At 44.6% G+C, this 21223-nt stretch overlaps 1 protein-coding gene across 3 annotated transcripts; it reads right to left on the reverse strand.

Moving 5' to 3' along the window:
- Positions 1-2951: 2951 nt before the first annotated feature.
- On the reverse strand, positions 2952-11397 carry LOC146302805 (uncharacterized). 3 transcript variants are annotated; one of them, XM_084697272.1, is made up of 12 exons: positions 11018-11397; positions 10640-10725; positions 9861-10248; positions 7509-7636; positions 6875-7010; positions 6697-6752; positions 6162-6197; positions 5860-5910; positions 3995-5502; positions 3585-3729; positions 3248-3322; positions 2952-3087 (listed from the first exon to the last, which is right to left on the reverse strand). In XM_084697272.1, the coding sequence occupies exons 3-9, from the start codon at positions 9970-9972 to the stop codon at positions 5491-5493; spliced, it is 531 nt and encodes a 176-aa protein (XP_084553398.1). In that variant the 5' UTR covers positions 9973-10248; positions 10640-10725; positions 11018-11397; the 3' UTR covers positions 2952-3087; positions 3248-3322; positions 3585-3729; positions 3995-5490. The 3 variants fall into 3 exon arrangements, with proteins under 3 accessions (XP_084553398.1, XP_084553396.1, XP_084553395.1); XM_084697270.1 differs by having other exon boundaries at positions 5467-5502; positions 9861-11397; XM_084697269.1 differs by having other exon boundaries at positions 9861-11397.
- Between the last annotated feature and the right edge of the window lie 9826 nt (positions 11398-21223).

Here is a 21223-nt window from a genome sequence, read left to right on the forward strand (position 1 = left end):
TCTGTCTTGTGTCTCCCCCTCCCCTTCTCCCTCCCTCTTAGCATGTCCCGTAGCTCCCACCACCCCCGGGATGCCTCCCGCTACCCGCCCCACCCACAACGCCTACATCCCTCCACTCCTCCCACCCGTCCTCCGTGTCACCCGCACCGATCACCAATGGGTCTGGGATCAGCCCGGCTTGGGCTCCTCCGCTGCCCGCCAGAGACCTCCACCACCCACATTTAATGCATTGACGGGGAAACGTGGGCCCCTTCCAGGGGCGACCCCGCCCCTACCCTTTCTACCACCCGGACGAGACGCAGCAGCAGTTCCGCGCACCGCTCCAACCGCCAGGGGCACCACGTCCAAAAGCGGCACCACCCTGCCGACGGCAGCCTCGCCTCCAGCCCCCTTGCCCCTCACTACTGACCTTCACGCCCTCTCCCGCACCAAGGCGCGGGAATCCCTGGGCCGGCCTATTACAGTGGCGGGCAAACTAATTAGCCGTCTCATTAAGACGGCCTTCCACAGAGACCAGGTCACGTCCTTCCTGAGGGACGGCGTCGAGCCGCCTGGCCCAAGTGGCCCACTTCGCTGCCATGTTCAGGCCTTCCTCTCCTACCCATGAGAGCTGAGAGGAGCTTCAGAATAATGCGGCGGATTGGATCCGCACCAATTATACCACCCTGGAGAGGCAATATTCCCTCACTATGGCGGCTAAGGTGAGGACCCTCCGCATCCAGTTCCCTGCGTTCAAGGGCTGGCCTGACGCTTGGGAGCTGGATGTCTGCTGGGCCACGCAGGACCTGGAAACCCCGATCCCCCAGCGGACGCTGCAGGTGGCGATGGCCCTCCTGCCAGGCACAGTCTTTCCATCAGCCCCCACCATCACCTGGGCGGGACCCGTTTCTACAAGGAAGACCGCCGCGGCGCCATATGCCTCCGCCACAACCTCCCGCAGGCCTTTGACCTCTTTGAGATCTCGGAGGCGCCCTAGGCTGCGGACACGAACGCCACGCCCATGGACGTGGCAGACGCCACGACCGTGACCCCCCCCCACCCTGGCCCCACACCCTTCCACCTCCTTCACCTTGCCTCCCATTGTTCACCCCAACCATCTCTTCGGCCCCCACCCCTCCTCCGACTCGGATACCCCTCCTCCCCCTCCACCGTGTCCGCTCCCTCTCTTCTCCCTACGCCTCCTGGGTTGTTGACCACGGTGCGCCCTGCAGAGGCGCGTCCGCTCCCCCTCTTCACTTGCCATGTCCACGGCTTGAAGAAGGGCCGACCTATCACCCCCACCCGCCCGATCGTCATCCTCGGGGACTCCAACTTGAACCGCCTCCCCGCCGTCCCATCCGGTGAGGTTCAAGTGGACTGCTACCCCAGGGCTAAAATGAAACACGCCACTGGGATCATTAACAGTGTTGTGGCTCCCAACACGCAGGTCAAGTGCATTATCTTGTGCTTTGGCCTCAACAACCTCGGCTCACCCCCCCGCCTACTCACACCCTGAGGCGGATCTGATGCTGCGTCAGGCGCGGGCTACCTTCCCTCGGGCCTCCATTTTGGTTCCCCTTATAAATGGGGACCCGGGTCAACCGCGGCAGGAGAGGGATAACATCACCCTCCTGAACTGTTTCCTGGCGGCCAATAATCTTGTTATCTCCATCCTCCAAGCCGCTTCCTTCCACACTGTCCTGGACAATGTACATTCTTTTAACCACTGGCACCCAGGGGGAGCGCGGGGCATTCATACGCGCTCCGCTGCACGGGCCCTTTAAGCCTACTCCCCTCCATTTATCCTCAGGGCAAGCGCGTGGCCTCATATACGCTCCCCTACACGGGCCCTTTAAGCCTGCTCCCCTCCATTCATCGTGTGCCGGTTCACTGCAGTGACCTGGGTTGCCCGCCCGCGCCTCTTGCTCCGCGGTAATTACAAACTCCTTTACTCACTTTCCCCACACACCTGAGCTTTGACCCTGTTATACTAACGTGCCTGGGTGGATACGGAGTCTGTCCATCCATGTGCCCGACCTCTGGTTCCTTCTATCTCTCTGAGTGTTCTACCACTCCTGGGGTCTGGTGGCATGCGTACCACTGGACACCCGGCCTGGGTTCCCGATGGGTTCCTGGAGGGGCCTAGCCCCTGTCTCGGTGTGTTGAGTCCCTGTGTTGTCCCTGGTAGATGCCCGTACACTGCTCCATTCCGCTTAGCTCAGTGACGAGTACCCTCAGACTTAACACTCTGCCCGTCCCGCCCACCACACTTCCCGGACTGGACAGAGCAGCGGTCTCGCAGCTACAACAGTGGACCCCTCTGCCGTCAACCAGGGAACTCCACAACGTCTCCAGGACGCAGGCGTTCCAAGCCCATGGCCTGGCGATTTAGGAGGCTGGGAAGCTAATCAACAGGGTCCTGAAGATCGCCTTTCACCGCTACCAGGTGACAGCCGTCTTACGGGACGGCATCACCCGGCCCGTACCTCAAAAAACATTGAGGTACGTGGAGACCCTCCTACCAGGACAGGTGTTCCCCTCCGACCCCACTGTCCCCTGGGCCTTCCCGGTGTCTACGGCCAAACCCCCTGGCCAACCCACCACCCCTTCTACCACCTTTCGCCGGGCCCTCTCCTTTGTGGACCCGATCCAGGCCCCGGAGGACCAACAGGAGAACGCTGCCCCAACGGAGTAGGCTCACCCGCGGCTCCCCCCGCCGCGTCTTCCTCTGCCGCCGCTCCTTCCGCCTCCACCCCCCCATCCATACTGGCCCCACCCCCTTCTACCGCCCTTTCCCCCTCCATCCCCCACCCTTTCTCTCCCTCAGGTCCAACCCACCACCCTACAACCACCCGCCCCCGCCACAGTCTCCATCAACCCGACCGTCCACGCGGCAGATGACATCTCTACTATGGACCTTAACCCTGCCCCGGAGACGACCACGACCCCCCTGGCTTCACTCACCCACCCTCTCCCTACCCCCCGCGGTTTCCCTGTGACGCTGGGAATTTTAAATTTTCATTTTCAATCTGAGCTCAGCTATTTTTGAGTTTACAGCTGTCCCCAGTTGTCCCTTGGTGGCCTGTGGAAATTTATTCAACACTGCGTCTGGGGGTAGAAGCATAAACACTTTGTTTAGGTTCAGCCATTAGATGTGATCAGTGTTTCAGCATAGTTAGCAACTGCTGTAACTGTGTTAACATCACATTTCACATTGTAACATTATCACCACCTGACAGAATGTTAAGTAAATCAATTGCCATCTCACCAAAAATAACATTGATGGTGTTGGAGTCCAGTGCTTCCCGCTGCAGATCAGTCTTACCCCTACTGGATTTTCCACCTAAAACAAAGTATAAACAGTACAGAATATTTCTCGGATTTAATTAGGGTCGTTTTTGGTGTAGTTATTTGTTTGTCTGTGTGCAGGATTACGTAACAACTACAGGCCAATTTTCAAGGACCTCAATACTGCACTAAACAGCATATGGCCTTGGTGAAGGTCTAAGCCTAACCCCTCCCCCACCCTTCTTCTTGTGAGATAAATACATTTTATGTTATTAATGCAGCCTATATGAAGCCTATATGAACAAAGGAAACAATACCTTTAAGGTTACTTTGAAGGAGGACATCCACTGGAAACACCCCTAGCAGCAGAGTCCGGACCATAGCTGTTGCAGTTGATGCATGGACTGCTGCCTTCAAGGCATTTTTGTTGCATAGTACATGCGTGTTCTTCCCAATTTCAACCTAAGTGGAAATAAACACTAACTCAGTCAAAATTAATAAATCGACCATGTCTGTTGAATAGGGACAGTAATAAAGTTACATTTAAATGTTCCAATCGTCATTTCCGTTAAGTGCACTGATATGATGTTCGATATGAGACAACACTATTATGTTGAAATCAGGGATGGAAATAAAAAATGTTGTCCACCATGTCCTCAATGTTTTTACCAGCCACTTTCTTGTTTTTAACCGACAAAGTGTAACTGCATGTGAAAATTAATACTACCAGAGTCCATCCATCCATCATCTACTGCTTGTCCGGGGATCGGGTCGCGGGGGCAGCGACCTAAGCAGGGAGGCCCAGACTTCCCTCTCCCCGGCCACTTCCACCAGCTCTTCCTAGGGGAACCCGAGGCGTTCCCAGGCCAGCTGAGAGACAAAGTCCCTCCAGCGTGTCCTGGGTCTTCCCCGGAGCCTCTTCCCAGTGGGACGTGCCCGGAACACCTCTCCAGGGAGGCGTCCAGGAGGCATCCTAATCAGATGCCCGAGCCACTTCAGCTGGCTCTTCTCGACGCCGAGGAGCAGCGGTTCTACTCTGAGCCCCTCCCGGATGACCGAGCTTCTCACCCTATCTCTAAGGGAGAGCCCGGACACCCTGCATAGAAAGCTCATTTCGGCCGCTTGTATTCGCAATCTCGTTCTTTCGGTCACTACCCATAGTTCGTGACCATAGGTGAGGGTAGGAACGTAGATAGACTGGTAAATAAAGCTTCGCCTTTCAACTCAGCTCCTCCTTCACCACAACGGACCGATGCAGAGCCCGCATCACTGTGGACGCCGCACCGATCCGCCTGTCGACCTCAGGCTCCATTCTTCCCTCACTCGTGAACAAGACCCCGAGATTCTTGAACTCCTCTGCTTGGTTCAGGATCTCCTCCCCGACCCGGAGATGGCACTCCACACTTTTCCGGTCGATTACCATGGCCTCAGATTTAGAGGGGGGGGGGGAGCCAGTGACCCGCTTCCGGGCAGGGGCATATGAGAATCATTAATGTTTTTCTTCATGGTTGGTTTTTTGAGCCACACTTTGTCTGGTCTTTCACCTGGAACTTGTTTGCCTTGGGTGACCCTACCAGGGGCATAAAGCCCCCGACAACATAGCTTCCAGGATCACTAAGACACGCAAACCCCTCCACCACGGTAAGGTGGTGACTCAAGGAGGGGTACTACCAGAGTAGTTTATTTAATCTCAGGTCTCAATGAAAAACTGACACTTTCTCTATCACCCACATTTGGCTGGTGGCAGGTGCTAATTTCCATCCCTGGTTGAAATGTACACACCTTACAAGCAAGCACACAGTGCACTGCATAAAAGTGTACTGACAGAAGTTTTTGCTGCATTATTATTATGGGCATACTGTTTTGTGTATGTACACTCACCGGCCACTTTATAAGGTACTAGCAAAAATTAATGCAGTGTAATACACAAGTCCAGCAATATATCCCTTTCATTGACTGAAACGGGGTGGTCAAAGTAAAATAAACGTGTTAATCCAACAGCACCACAAACTGGAGCATCCAAAATTACCGCACAGTTGAATTAACATCTTTTAAAACTAGTTTTTAACAAATACTGGATATTCTAACATTCCTGAAGCTAAGGTTTATGCAGAAGTGGTGTACTACAATTAGTTTTCGCTAGGTGTACATAAAGTGCCCAATGAGTGAATTTGTGGAATGCTACAAGCTACTACTTACTTGCGCTGGCTCAGAAGGCTGGCTCTATTCAGGTATCTGAAAAGTGTTTATAAATTAGGTATATATTAATTTCCTCTGTGGGCATAGAAGAAATGCAGGACTATCCCTTAATTTCAGTATCAACATTAAAATACTAAGGCATCAAGTTGTGGTTAACAATAGCTTAAGAATTTACTTGAGAGATGTATGGACATCAATTAATCCAAAATGAATCGTAAAAGAACCATTAAATAACATGAATCTAAAAACACGTTGCTGACTTGACTGCCTTGTCTGACTCAGGTATGTCCTGTGCCTGCAAAAATCTGCATAAATGTTAATCTTTTGGGGATTGAAAAGTAGTCCAGATTAGTTTCAAAATAATAATCAAAAACAAAGAAATTGACCCCCTACCATAGCTGGCACTGAGATGCCTGCTGCTGTGTTTTCTTGTTGCCCAGGTCTCTAAATTGAAAATGTAACTATTAAACTACACACTAACACACAATGTCTTTATTTTATTTAGGAAATAACACACAGAATGCATTTTTTGTTAATCCAAAACACTTTGCCTGACTCAGGTATGTATCTGTGCCTGCAAAAATCTGCATAAATGTTAATCTATTGGGTACAGAAAAGTAGTACACTGATTATGAAATCAGTGGAAAGATTAGTTTCAAAAGAATAATCTATCAAAATCAAGTTTGACCACCTACCATAGCTGCCACTGAGATGCCTGCTGCTGTGTTTACCTGTTGCCCAGGTGTGGAAATTGAAAATGTAACTATTAAGCTACACACTAACACACAAAGAAGAGATAATATGCAATTACGTTTGATCCTGTGAGGGAAATTTGGACTCAGCATTTATCCCAATCTGTGAATTAGTGAAACACACTCAGCACACAGAGAACACACACTAATCCCGAAGTAGTGAGCTGCTACAGTGGCGTTCGGGGAGCAGTGAGGGGTTAAGTGCCTTGCTCAAGGGCACTTCAGCCATGGATGTGGCCATGGGAGAACAGTGCTCTATCACTTCCCCGCCCACATTTTTCCTACTGGTCAGGAATCAAACCGGCAACCCTTCGGTTACAAGCCCGAAGCCCTAACCAGTAGGCCACAGCTGCCCCTTTACTGACTTTATTGGCCTAAAATGACAATTTTATCTATGAAATAACACACAGAATGCAGTTAAAAAACTGGACATAATTTTACATGTTGAGCTAAATTACAAACAAATTAATTTACTCACTTCATTTGGGGTCCTCTGGGTCCAGGAGGTCAGCATTTCAGACATGTGAGGGATGGCTGGGAGGGAAAAACAAACACTTTCAGAACAAAACAAAAAAATCTAGATCCACACATTTCAGAGACCATCCATTATTAGTGTTTTTATAAAAAAAAACATTTTTCATCATTTTGACACTTACTATGAATGACCATGTTTTTTAATTTGTGATTCTCTTTTCGAAGTTGTTCATTTTCCTGCCTTAATTCCTGATTTGACCTCTGCAGTTGCTCGAACTTTCTGGTCTCCCATAATTGTGCATCCATGGAAGATTGTACCTAAAACACAATAAAATAGATATTGTCATTAACACAACAGTACAATTGACACAGCCCATAATTGACTAGCATACTAACTGGTGTTAGTCTATCTGTGTGTTAAGCATCTTGATGATATGGCTTAGTAGTTCACAAAGTGTGGGGCGGAAGTGTCCCACGAACAGGAGGACGTTTGTCTTTTTTTCTATCTTTATTCATGCCTTTATTTTTTGACAAAGATCATACATCGAAAACAAAACAGCCACACATAAAAATAGGCGTCATAACTTGGCCTTAATGTAAATTTAAATTACCTCTGATAAATTGATAACCTCTGATATAGCTGATGTCATGTTGTAAAAAAGTTGTTCTTATATTTGTGGGGTGGTCCTTCCCAGACCAGACCAGACAACTAGTGTATAGCCATGTCTTCAAAATAACTCCAACCCAACTAACTGTAACCATCTTTGTGCTCAAGTGTAGTGCATTACATGCAAAATGATGATTACATGTAATTACCTTTTTTTGTGGCGCATCCTCATCTTCTTCTGAGGCATATCGGGAGTTCGGTTTCGCTGCCCTCTTGGGTGCCAACTTTTGTGGCTCAACAAACTCCCGGATCATTCGCTCCAAAGTAGCATGGCGTTCTGCCGTATAAAGGTAATCACCACCATTAACCCTTGTGTGGTGTTCGGGTCTGTGGGACCCGTTTTCAGTTTTTATCAAAAGAAAAATCATATGATTAATTATTTTTTCAAACTGAGACTCATTGGCCTTGGCTCATTTTCTGTGAAGAACACATATCAGAACACATTTTAAATGACCACACACTGTACACCCCCCCTACACATTTATATTACATACGGAATGTTCGGGTCCACTGGACCCAGGGCTGATAAGAGTGTGGAAATTGTGTACATTCACTCTGTCCTCCTTTCTGGGCCTGTTGTTAGAGTGTGTGTGTGTGTGTGTGTGTGTGTGTGTGTGTGTGTGTGTGTGTGTGTGTGTGAAAGAGAGAGAGAGTTTTGTAGTTCTGCCCCTGCCGTTCCCGCACAATGTTGCAAAATTGTTGACAGATTCAAGCACCGACACCTGTCTGCTCTCACATTTTACTGTCTTGCGGGAACCAATCTTTATTTCCTCATACTCTATCCCATCTGCAAATTGGGGGTGGGATAATATAAATATAGCTTTGCCAGTGTGATTAGTTATCACAACTGATCAAGATGGCCAAAAGAGTCTCTGCTCAGAGGGCCATGCAATTGATTTTGGAAGAGAGAGAAGCTTTTGATGATGATGTAGAGTAATTTCTGCAAATTCAGAGTCGGACAGTGACTTTGAAGAAGAGGATGAGATTGAGCATAAGCTAGTTCCAAAACGAAGACGAGCCCCAGGACCAACCGGTCATTAGTCAGCTCAAGGACCACCCCATCAGCAGCCAGCACCACGACCAGAACAAGCCCGTTAGATAGCAAGTGAAGAAATATGGATGTCAAAATATGATGAAATTGAATGGCCTTCTAGCCCATGAAATGAGCCACAACGCATGGCTGCCAATGTGATAAGGATGCATCCAGGGCTAACACATGAGTAACAACACATGGTGCCTACTCATGTGCAGGACATCAAGTCTTCTTTTGAGCTTTTCATCCTAGATTCCATCCAGAAAATGATTCTGGATTGCACTCATTTAGAAAGAGGGCATGTTTTTGGAGAAAGGTAGAAAGAGATGGACCAACCCCATTGACATGTCTACTTTGGGGTTCTTATCCTTGCTGGACTTTTCAGGTCCAAATGGGAATCCACTGAATCCCTGTGGGATGCAGAAACTGGCAGATAACTTTTCCGTGCAACGTCTCAGGAAAACTTCCACATAATTTCCAGGATTATCCGATTGGATAACCGAAACGACAGACCAGCTCGATGGCAGAGAGACAAGCTAGCTGCCATCAAGACAGTGTGAGACAAGTGGGTCACTGCCTCCCCCTGTTTTACGACCCTGGGCCTAATGTCACAATTGATGTGTAGCTGATGCCATATAGGGGCCGCTGCCCCTTTAGGCAGTATATCTAAACCTGCAAATTATGGTATAAAGATCTCTGCTACCTGTGATGCCACTTCCTCATATGCTTGAAACTTACAAGTCTACACAGGGAAGCCTGATGGAGGAAAAAATCAAGGAATGAGAGTTCGGCTTGTGTTGTGTAAACTGACTTGAATGGGTTACATTTCTAAGGAAATTCAAATTGCCTAAATACAAATCTATAGTTATGAAAAACCTCCTTCATTTGTAGATTTGTTGACTGTTTTTCCATTCTGAATTTGATTATAACTGATTTCTTTCTTTTTTTACATGTTACAAACAAAAAACGAGTAGCACTTTAATTCATTCATGTAATCTAACAAAAGTAAAGCGCAATTTTTAACAATATATGCTGTTTATATTGCTTGTAATTGGGATGAAGTAAACATCTGTTGAGTATTTTAACTTAAAATATTTGATTGTGAGGAATTAAAACCCCCAAAATGCAGCGGGTCCACCAGACCCACGAACACTGGCTGAGTTACTAAAATGTGAACACCGCACAAGGGTTAAACAATTGTAATGACAAAGATTTTATAGCTCATCAAGATTCTTTCTTTGGCTGTCTTGGTGTTAGTCTATCTGTTAGCTAACTGTTAGATCTTTGCTAACTGTGATGTAGCTAACGTTAGCTACATCACAGTTAGCAAAGATCTAACAGTTAGCTAACGTTAACCGTGGCCTTTTAAAGTAGGAGATAAAGTTAACAACACTAACGTTATTGGGGCAAACGCATATAATCTTCAATAACCTGAACATGTTATGATTGATTAACTAAAAAAACTTACCTGCAATTTTTTTCACAATTGCCTGATAGACTGGCCATCCACCTTTTGGAGCAGTTTTGCCCTCCCGCCACTCATAAGCAAATACTTCTTTTTGAGATATCAGTCCATCCATCCATTTATCCAAATCGAATCCCCTGATGTTGGTTACAGCATGATGCTGTGCTTCCCCTTATCCGTGTCTTCAGTCCACTCAACCCAGGCAAACATTATTTAATGTTAACTTCCCGGTATACGCAAAAACTAACCTAGAAACGACCGTTATGTTTGAGTTGTCAGTTGAAGCAAGGATCTAAGATCTTCAGTTTGAAGTTGGAAATCGCTACATATGATTGGCCCAGAGTCAACGAAGCACTTCGTCAAGTGCTTCGTTATCTTGCGCCGACCCATACTGTAAAATAAAAAAACCGTTGGTTGTATGAGTTCCAGAAGAAATGAAGCGCCAGGGAGTGCCAAATCACAGTGGTATCCTGTATAAAAAATATTTACTGGACCCTGAAGTAAATATTCCGAGAAGAACTCTATGGACATGGAGATAAGATACTTAACGTGCCAAGTTTGACCTGTTTTTAACTTAAACGTTACTCAACTTTCTGACGTAGTTACATAGCTATACAGTAGCGTTAACTAGCTAACTTAACACAGCTAGTGTTAAACCTCCAAGTTATATTGCTCGTGGAAGGAAATAGCTCAATGAATGTGTGTGCAGCACACATGAAAAAAGTAAATGTGTATGTCGATTTCGTGGTAAACTAGCGTTAAGTAATTTGTAAACTGCTCACAGTTTTGTGGTTGAATGAGGGCACTGACTGCAAAACTTCATTGGCGCGAATCTGAGGGCAGGCAACCGTGCACGCGCGGTACAAATCTGCGGTCACAGAAACCAAATACAGTTAACATGACTCCATGACCAATTTCGGCCTCTAAAACAAAGATGTTTTTCATAATGTAGTGTCTCGCCTAGCCAGTAAAAATGTATGTTCCTAAACAGTCTTAGCTATGCGATTAACTGTCAGTATCTAGTTAGCTAGCTAGGTAGTAAGGAGTCCCATTATCGTCCACCTAGCTCTCGACGCTCGTTAGAAATGTTACCAAAATTGTTATAATACAAATTAAAAACGTTTTGTCACAGCATTGTACTTAAATATATAGATACATACCTTTATTATAACTTTCCGGTTTTGAAATCCAATCAGGATATGCCTAGAAATGTTACTTTCCTAAACATTAGCAGTTAGCCAGGGGGTCCCATTATCGTCCACCCAACCACTTTCAATGGAGAAATGTCAGTTTGACGCTGCAGAAGGCAGATGCTACACATACGGTTTGAGAGCGTATTTACATACTCAAATCTCAAAGTAAGAAGCTGTAATTTGGTGTACAGCAATATAAGATGTGTACATATCGATGAGTTACTTTCTATCGTTGCTGCTGCATATCTTTAAGAAATTAACGGAAGAAACGGTTGTGGACGATAATGGGGCCCCTAACGTTGGAGATTTAGAGTGTACTATAATGTGGCCCCTTACACTACCTATATATATTTAGGATTCCTCCGTAAGGAGGAAACCTATTGTTATTGGTGGTTTTATTATTTGTAATTCTTGTACCATGGGAGTCAATGGCAGCCCCTAGACCCCATCGACAACTTTTTGTGAAATTTGGCACACTCATTAAGGACAGTTTCTTCTATACCTACACCAAGTTTCATGTCTCCCATTAGACCACTCTAGCGCCACCAATGGGTCAAAGTTGGACTTGTGTTTACACACGCAACTTTTGAACCGTATGACTCATTTTCAAAAATGAGGTACCATTGGATTCCCTGGATCAAGCCGAGTTCAACGCACACCATGGCGTTAATTTCCGGTTATATAGATTTCCCGCCATTTCCGGTTTTATCAAAAACCTTTGAAAGCCTACTCCTCCTACAATTTTTGTCATATCTTCTTCAAAATCACCAGAGATGATCTTCAGACCAAGCCTCACAAAAGTTATCAAAGGAATTTTGATCCTCATAACCGTCTGTCCGGTACAGCCAATCAAATTCATCAGAAAAGCCGCAAAACAGGATGTGAAGTCATGTCTCAGCAAATCTTTGAGATATCAACACTAAACTTGGTAGATCGGAGGAAGACACTACAACATGTTACCATGTGCAAAGGCAAATTCATATCTCAAAAAATGATTGATATAAAGCAAATTGAACTTATCGCTAACGCTAAAATTATGCTTTACACATCAGCCATTCAAAAACTGATACTCTGATTCAATCACAAGTTCATACGAAAACTCTTGAGAATGTTCATAACACAAATCTGTGAAAAAGTTGACTGTAAGATGAAAGGTCGATTTTTGGTGAATATTTGAAACATGCTTGCTTGGCTAATTTCTAGGCAAATTTCCAATGAATGTCTCCCTTGCTCCTCCCCGCGCGTGCTCCAAAATCTCACACACACTCAGCCTTCCCTTGACACACGCGCGGCCAAGACGCACACGCAACATTTCAGGAGAGTGTGGGCTGACCAAGCCCCCACTCATTCCTTGGTCTTTAGCAAAGGCCCATGTGGCTCTTGATGGTATTGCATTTCCGATTTTGTATGCAATGGTAAAAAGGTCTCAAATCCTGAAACATTGATAGTGTAGGCCGAGAAACACTTTAACAAAAGCCCATGTGGATCTTGTTGGTATTGCATTTCCGATTTTGTATGCAATGGTAAAAAGTTATAAAAATCCTGAAACATTGATAGTATAGACCAAGAGTAACTACCACACCACAAATGGCCCACCATTACCCATAGGTGGCGCTACAGGCCACGCCAAAAAGCACAAATATACAAGGCTTTCTGGAATGGATAGGCTCACCAAGCCCCCTCCCTTCACTTATTGGCTTGAAAAAAAGGCCCATGTGGCTCTTGATGGTATTGCATTTCCGATTTTGTATGCAATGGTAAAAAGGTCTCAAAATCCTGAAACATAGATAGTATAGGCAAAGAAACACTTTAACAAAAAGCCCATGTGGATCTTGTTGGTATTGCTTTTCCGATTTTGTATACAATGGTAAAAAGTTATAAAAATCCTGAAACATTGATAGTATAGACCAAGAGTAACTACCACAACACAAATGGCCCACTATTACCCATAGGTCTTCCCTTGACACACGCGCGGGCTTGGCAAGACGCACACGCAACATTTCAGGAGAGTGTTCCTTGGTCTTTTGCAAAGGCCATGTGGATCTTGATGGTATTGCATTTCAGATTTTGTTTGCCATGGTAAAAAGTTATCCAAATCCTGAAACATTGATAGTAAAGGCCAAGAGTAACAACAACACTTTAACAAAAGCCCATGTGGATCTTGTTGGTATTGCATTTCCGATTTTGTATGCAATGGTAAAAAGTTAAAAACATCCTGAAACATTGATAGTATAGGCCAAGAGTAACTACCACACCACAAATGGCCCACCATTACCAATAGGTGTCGCTACAGGCCACGCCCTAAAGCACAAAGCACTTCACTTCTTGTGAAGATTAAAGCGCTTCACTTCTTGGCTTGAAATAAAGGCCCTTGTGGATGTTGATGTTATTGCATTTCAGATTTGGTATCCCATTGGAAATTCTGCAGCATTGATTTTTCTATACAGTTACAATTTGTCAAGAATATACATTTTTCAATGGTTCGCAATGCTTTACACGTAAGCCAGTCAAACAAGTTCATATGAAGACTCTTGAGAATGTTTAGTACACAAATCTGAGAAAAAGTTGACTCTAAGATGAAAGGTCGATTTTTGGTGAATCTTTGAAACATGCATGCTTGGCTAATTTCTAGGGAAATTTACAATGAAATGTGTCCCCTGCTCCTCCCCGCGCATGCTCCAAATTCTCAGACACTCATTCTTCCCTTGACACGCGCGGGCTTGGCAAGACACACACGCAACATATCAGGACTGTGTGGGCTGACCAAGCCCCCACTCATTCCTTGAATATCAGCATAGGCCCTTGAGGACCTTGGTGTCATTGCATTTCCTACTTTGTATGCAATAGTAAAAAGGTCTCCAAATCCTGACACATTGACAGTACAGGCCAAGAGTAACTACCACACTTTACCCAAAGCCCATGTGGATCCTGTTGGTATTGCATTTCCGATTTTATATGCAATGGTAAAAAGTTTTTAAAATCCTGAAACATTAATAGTATAGGCCAAGAGTAACTACCACACCACAAATGGTCCACCATTACCCATAGGTGGCGCTACAGGCCACGCCTTAATGCATAAAGATACAAGGCTTTCTGGAATGGATAAGCTCACCAAGCCCCCTTCCTTCACTTACTGGCTTGAAATAAAGGCCCTTGTGGATCTTGATGGTATTGCATTTCAGATTTGGTATGCCATTGGTAATTCTGCAGCATACATTTTTCTATACAGTTACAATTTGTCAAAAATAAACATTTTTCAATGGTTCGCAGTGTTTGGAGGAATCCGCCATTACTGCTTGCAGTTATATTTTTTATTATTATTGTCTGGCATAATAATAATTTTTCACTCGCTTTGCAGAAACAAAGCTGAAGAACAAGAACCAGACCAAGGCAGTACCAGCCAACAGGAATTCACAGTACCTCAAAAGGTGAGTTAAAAAATTAATTTAAAATATAACAGACAGGATGGCTTTCATATCAATAATATTCATACTAGTTTACAACACAACTGTCGCTCTCCACAACCCCTCACTTGCTGAATATGGCTCCCTGCTTTTACCCCTCCTCTTCCCCAAGATAAAGATTTGACACAGTAAAGAGAAAATCTAAAGTGTTTATCCATGCATAATTTTCTGAAATTTTATATCTATGCTTTTGGATAGGCACATGACGATTCCATTGGAGCAGTTGCTTCTAGAACAGCGATTGGATCAGCAAATATATTGGAATCTGATCATGAATCAGATCCAGGTCCAGTCCAGCCTGATGTGGAGGGATATCAGCAGAACAGATCTTCACAACAAACAAAGGAGCAAGTAGGCCTACTGCTTCTAGCCTTAAAATTAAAACATGGACTTACTGACAAGGCTACAGAAGACATTGGTCAATTGGTAAATTTCATTAGTCATGATCCTATAATTCCATCTAATTACTTGCTTCACAAGACCTTTGGGGATGTTAGAAACCATATGCAAGTTCATTATGTCTGTGAAAACTGTGTGTGTATCATGGAGGAGCAGGCAGATGACTCTTTACAGTGCAGATCTTGCAAAGAAACCTCAACGGTGACCAATCAGATGTCCAGAGGAACTGTTTCCTTAATCTGCCCTTAGAAGAGCAACTAAAAACATTGTTTTTGCAGAAATATGTCATTAAACATGTCAGCCATGACATGAAAAGGAAATGGATCCAAATGTTATTAGTGACATATGTGATGGTGCTTTATATCAGCAACTGTCAGACTCACCCGAATCCCCTTTATGTTCACCTAATATATCACCTAATATATCACCTAATATATCATTAATGAACTGCCAGTGTTTGACAGACAGAAGCATGTAATGCTATGTGGGCTATGGTTTGGCAATAGTAAACCAAACATGAATTTGTACCTTCAACCCTTTGTTGAAGAGATTTTACATCTACAATTTCAGGGGTTCACTTGGCAAACATCTTTCACTACTAACACCACAAGAGTTTATCCTCTGGTACTTGTATGTGATTCAGTAGCAAGGCCGGTAATCCAGAACTTCAAACAATTCAACGGTGAATATGGATGTTCATTTTGCCTGTAGAGAGGTGATATGGTTGAAAAAGGCAGGGGTTATACACGTGTATACCCATTTGAATCCTGTGAGTTACGCACCCAGGCTCAAACTGAAGAGCACATTGAATGTGCTCTAGAATCTGGCATGCCTGTTAAAGGTGTGAAAGGACCAAGCATTTTATTACGTGTCCCACATTTTAATTTAATCGAGTCCTGTGTCCCAGATTACATGCACAGTGTCTCTTTAGGTATTGCAAGGACAATGTTCAAGCTGTGGTTAAATAGTGAGAATCATCAAACAACATGTTACATTGGCAGATCAATTCACATGTTAGATGGGAGGCTTCTAGGCATCAGACCTCCATGCAATGTTTCAAGGATACCTCGTTCCTTAAAGGACAGAAAGTTCTGGAAAGCGCACAAATGGTTGATGTGGTTGCTATACTATAGCATCCCGGTGTTGAAAGGAATACTGCCTGAAAAGTATCTCCTTCATTGGTCTAAGTTTGTCCATGGTGTAGCTATCTTACTGGCTGAGAGAATCAGCTTAGTTGAAATTCAGCAAGCTGAGGAGCTACTACTGCAATGTGTGGTAGAGATGCAAGACCTTTATGGGCTTGAGAACATGACTTTCAATACACACCTTTGCCTTCATTTAACAAGGAGTATTAGAAATTGGGGTCCGCTTTGGGCTCATTCTGCATTTGTATTCGAAGCATACAACAATGATCTCATGAACATGATCAGAAGTACACAAGGTGTTGCTCTTCAAATCATTAAAACATTTTGGATGCAAAAAGCCTTACCAGCACTGAGAGAAAAGACCATGGGCAATGCCAGTGTTGAATGCAAAGACTTGTTTGATCAATTTTCACTGCCAAAGAAGTTGAAAAATGTGTGCCGTGGTAATGGTGTGACTGCTCTTGGCAGACCAAAAAGGAAAAAAATTTTTTTAATGATGATTGCTTGGCAATGCACAGTGTCTTTCATACATTCGATAGGATCTCTGTGAGATATTACAGGAGAATAGTGGTGAATAATGAAGTCATTAATTCGGAGTCTTGCACTAGGACAATTAGACGCAGCTCGTACACTATTGTACTTAACAATGACAGTTTGTTTTCGGTGAAAACTTTCCTCATGTTACATACTGCGACTGACAACACTTGTTATGCAATAGGGCAGTACTTCAACAAAACAAAACATAGTTTCTTCAGTAGTCAACCTAATCCTTCCTACTTTATACCTGTGATGAGGTGTCTTGGGCATCTCACAGCTATTCCTGCATCATCAATTAAAGGTAAATGTGTTTTCCTGTCTGCACCCCATTTGCCAGTGAATTACATATTAAGATTTGTGAATAGTGTGGAGATGATGTTTTAATGGATTTTGTGTGAGATTACAGCTGTGTCTTACTGTCATATTGTATATAAATATACAAAGAATGTATATAAATGTAAACTAAATGAATATATTGTATATGAAATACTATTATTTGAGTTGTTTTTTTACAGAATGTAATAGTTCTTTAGCAGTGAGTGTATGCAGTGTTCTATCTTTTGTTTAAGTTTACTTAATTGTTGGTCATAAGTCACTGTTATACCTGCATCATAAATATTGTGCATATTTTCAATATTTAAATGACTTTAAGAAAGATGTCAGTAAAAACCAACAATAAATCATTTTACATTGCAGTCATTTAAATGTAAGTACAGTATGTATTACAGCTGTGTCATAATACAGTACTGATATATGGTAGCCTACTGTTGTGTATAGTGGAGGATGTACAGGAATTACTTTGACCAAAATACATTTTCGACCCTTCAAGCTAAAACATTTTATGACCATATATTTTGTCATATATTTTACATTACATGTTATAAATGTAAATACATTTCACACTTAGTCATATATTTTTGTTATATTTCAGAATATATTTTTAAATTGATCAATATAAGTGAACAACAATGCAAATACATTTCAATGTATTTGGAATATATGCCACATATATTTTTGACACTTTAAAATATATTTAAATATTTTTTTTTTCTGTATGGGAGTTGGCTGTGGTCTCCGGGGCAAGGTTGACGTCCATGACGGAGGGAGCCGCAGTGGAGTTTACCTCCATTGGGGTGGCGGCGTCCTGGTCCTGCTGGTTTTCGGGGGCCTGGTCCATCTCCTGGAATGTCAGGGCCCGGCAGGATGTGGTGAGAGGCGTGCGGGGCTGTAGGAGGACACCGGGCGACCCAGGGTGGGGATAACCGGAGCCGGGAGGAGAGCCTCCACGTGCCTCAATGGTCCACTGTGGCCCAGTGGACCCCCAGTTCCCGGGCGTCAGACCATCTAGTGAAGGCCGGGAACCGGTTCCGCAGATGGCGGACCTTGGACTCCAACGCCAGGTCATAGTGGCATTGGAGGAACTGGTAGTTCAGCGTGAACCAGTTGGCTGCACTAGTTAGAAGTTCCTCCAAACTCTCGTAGGTTGGGAAGGATGGTCGAAATAGGCCGGCCAATTCGGAGATCTTCTGGTCGTGGCCAGGTGGGGTGACCCCGTTGGTGAGGTACGAGGTCACCTGGTCACGGTGGAAGGCCGTCTTAATTAATCTACAGATTAACGTGACCACCGGGCCATGGGCATTGTGTGCCTCGCTCCTCGAGATGGCATGCAAGTCAGCGGCAGGGGAGTCTGGGGTGCAGCCGCGGGCTGGGCGTGGACGAGTGGCGCAGTCCGGCGACCGCTGCTCTGTCCCATCCGATTGGCAGTGTCGGCGGTATGCTCCAGGTAGCATTGACGCGCCTAGGTCCTGCGGACACCTCCGCGCCGGCGTCGCGGCAGAGGTGCCAGTGGCTTGGGAGGGGGTGGAGTGTCGGGTCCGGGGGTGGGGCGGCTGGCCTGCGCTTCACGCGCACGTGAGGAATTATTTCCTCATGGTGGAGGTGAACGCTGGCAGTGGTCTGCTGAGTGGTGGTTATGGGTGGAGGCTTGATGTTGTTGGGGTTTTGGGAAGTGTAGTGGCGCCCTGGTGAACTGCTCCGGGGTTATTAGGACCCAGACCTGGCCGGAGGTATCCTGGGGTGGGATCACAGGTGGGTTGAGCCTGAGGTAGGGGGGCCGGAAGGTGGGGGGGAGGAAGGGTCCGAGTCATCCCTGGAATGGCGGCAGCGTTGGTAACATCCCGGGAAAGGCGGGAAGGGGTGTCTCCTGAATTACTAGTATGTTCTCAACAATCCTACACCACCTCATATCCCCACGAGCTCCCTTGCGTTCCCACTTTTTAATGTCTTTGAATTCTGCAGGGAACAGTTTACGATTCACCCTACATGTCCCACAAGCACAGGTTCTCATTTCTAACAACTTAACCATAAGGACTGGGGACGTGTAAAAGTTGTCTAACCAAAGATTGTGGCCCTGGTATATGAACGGCTGCATTAATGACTCAATTACTTTGGTGGCTAGGTCAGTGACACGCCCATTACATCTACCTGTGTAGACATTAAAGTCGAGTGTATACCCTGAGTTGGATGTTGCCCATAACTTAAACCCCACCGAGTAGGCTTGCCTTTCATGTATTGTTATACCTTTCGACTTGACCATGCGTTCATCTATTACTAGATTTTGATTAGGCTGAAAGAGCTGCTGGCATTTTTGTTTGAGGTAGTCCATAAGGTAGCGCAACTTTCTAAGGCGATCCTGGTTATCCTCTGTGAAAGAGTCAACGACATGTAGAGCTGCTAATATTGCCTTGTAGCATAACGTGTCATAAATCCCCTCGCCCATGAACCCTGAAGAGATTTAGCTCCCCAATAACGACGGGAATCAGGAATAACTAAAAAACCCATGTAAATGAGAAGCCCTATGAATTTGTACAATTAATCGGGGTCACCTTCCAATTTCCGTTGCAGCTAGAATACAGTGGGACAGTATATGACGAGGTCCCACCCCTGACAGTTAGTAAAGCCCAATATCTCAGCAACTACAGTCTGAGTAAAAAACACCAAGAAAAATTATATTTCTTGCAGCATCCTGTTGGAGGTTGACCGCACAGCCCAGCGCACGCTATCTAAGACAATACCGCAAGGACGGCTAGGCCTAAACGGGAAAGGTTTTGGTGCCTGTGAATCGAAGTCAGAGTAGAAACTGAGTTAGGGAAGCTTTTATGCTTTCTCGCTGTGCGAGAATGGCTAGCCATACCCAAAATAATGAGAGTAACAGTGTTAGTGTTTTCATGAGTATTATTTCATGAGTCACATGCAAATCCAAAATAAACAATACACATTCATACATATCCAGCTGATGTTCCTGGCTGAGGATCAGATTCCATCGCGTCCTTCATCTCCTCCTCCTTGTCTTCCTCCAGCAGTTCATGATCCAGTTGATCCTCCTCCTGTGTGCTCATGCCCTTATGAGTCACCTCCTCCTCTGCTATGAACCTAAGCTCATCAGCTGACTCCTCCTCTTCAGGGTGCTGAGCAGGGTGCCATAGTCTCCCTCCATCTCTACAAAAGCTCTACTTGCAAGCTCAGGATAGGCTTTGTAGAGAAAACTTTGGAAGTCATCAGATTTATTGTCATGTCCTATAATACAAAATTGGGTAATATACATTAGAAATATATACTATGTTTCATCCACTTTAAAAATAGTATTTAGGAAAAAGTAGCTAGATTAGCTAGCGTACTAAATTTCATTACCATGAAAAGTTACTCTTTTCCCCCAATCCTATGGAACGCAACATATATTTTTCGTGTCTTGTGGGAATTCCTAAAGATGACATGCTGGCCAAGCAGCAAAATGTGTGTGTGAAAGCTTTGCGCCCCTGGATGGCATAGGTCCTTCTAGTCGGAACACTTCGGTTGTATGGACGGAATAATCTTCCGACTTCAGCTATTTTAAAAAGCACACGTTTAATTAATTGAGTATGTTGCAAATTAATGACACTTAAACTAATCTGAATCAGAAATGCTTTTACATTACCCAGGGTTGTGTAGTACTACTTAACGTTACTGCTGAAGCATACGTTGTATGCTAACAACACCCTTGAACACGTACTTTATTGGCGATGAAGTACTGCCTCTCGTACCTTATTGCTTAATTAAATAAGGCTAATAATTAAGGGTTGTCCTGAAATTTCATCGGCTAGCAAGCTAGGCACATACAACAATCGGAAAAGGTGTGCCCAACCTCATATGGTAATCCAACGTGTATTGAGCTACTTCGAGAGATCGACCATTCCATTTTGATAGCGATTAGAACAGTTAGCTGGAGGATAAATTACTTTAAAGAGGGGTATGGAAGTTTATTTGACTGCACATTATTCAGATGACAAATTAAAATGGCAATGCAATCCACAATTCAGTTAGAATTATTTTGAATAGTTTTAATTGAAACCTTAATACATAGCATTTGAAATAAAAAGGGGAGTCAGGTGAATGAAGAGTGCGTCTTAGATAATCCGGTTTATGAGTCACCAAGACGGTTGAAGTAAATAATAGGGGATAGCCATCTGGAATTGCCCATGCATTGATTTCAGTGTTTCCTCCATGTTGATTTTTCCATGGTGTATTATTATGCTGAAGTAGTTTTAAATAATAAATATATTGTTAATATATGCTACAGAATGCTTATCCTA

Source organism: Hypomesus nipponensis, chromosome 1 (assembly GCF_054491055.1).
Source record: "Hypomesus nipponensis isolate SF chromosome 1, ASM5449105v1, whole genome shotgun sequence".
Lineage (NCBI taxonomy): Eukaryota > Metazoa > Chordata > Actinopteri > Osmeriformes > Osmeridae > Hypomesus > Hypomesus nipponensis.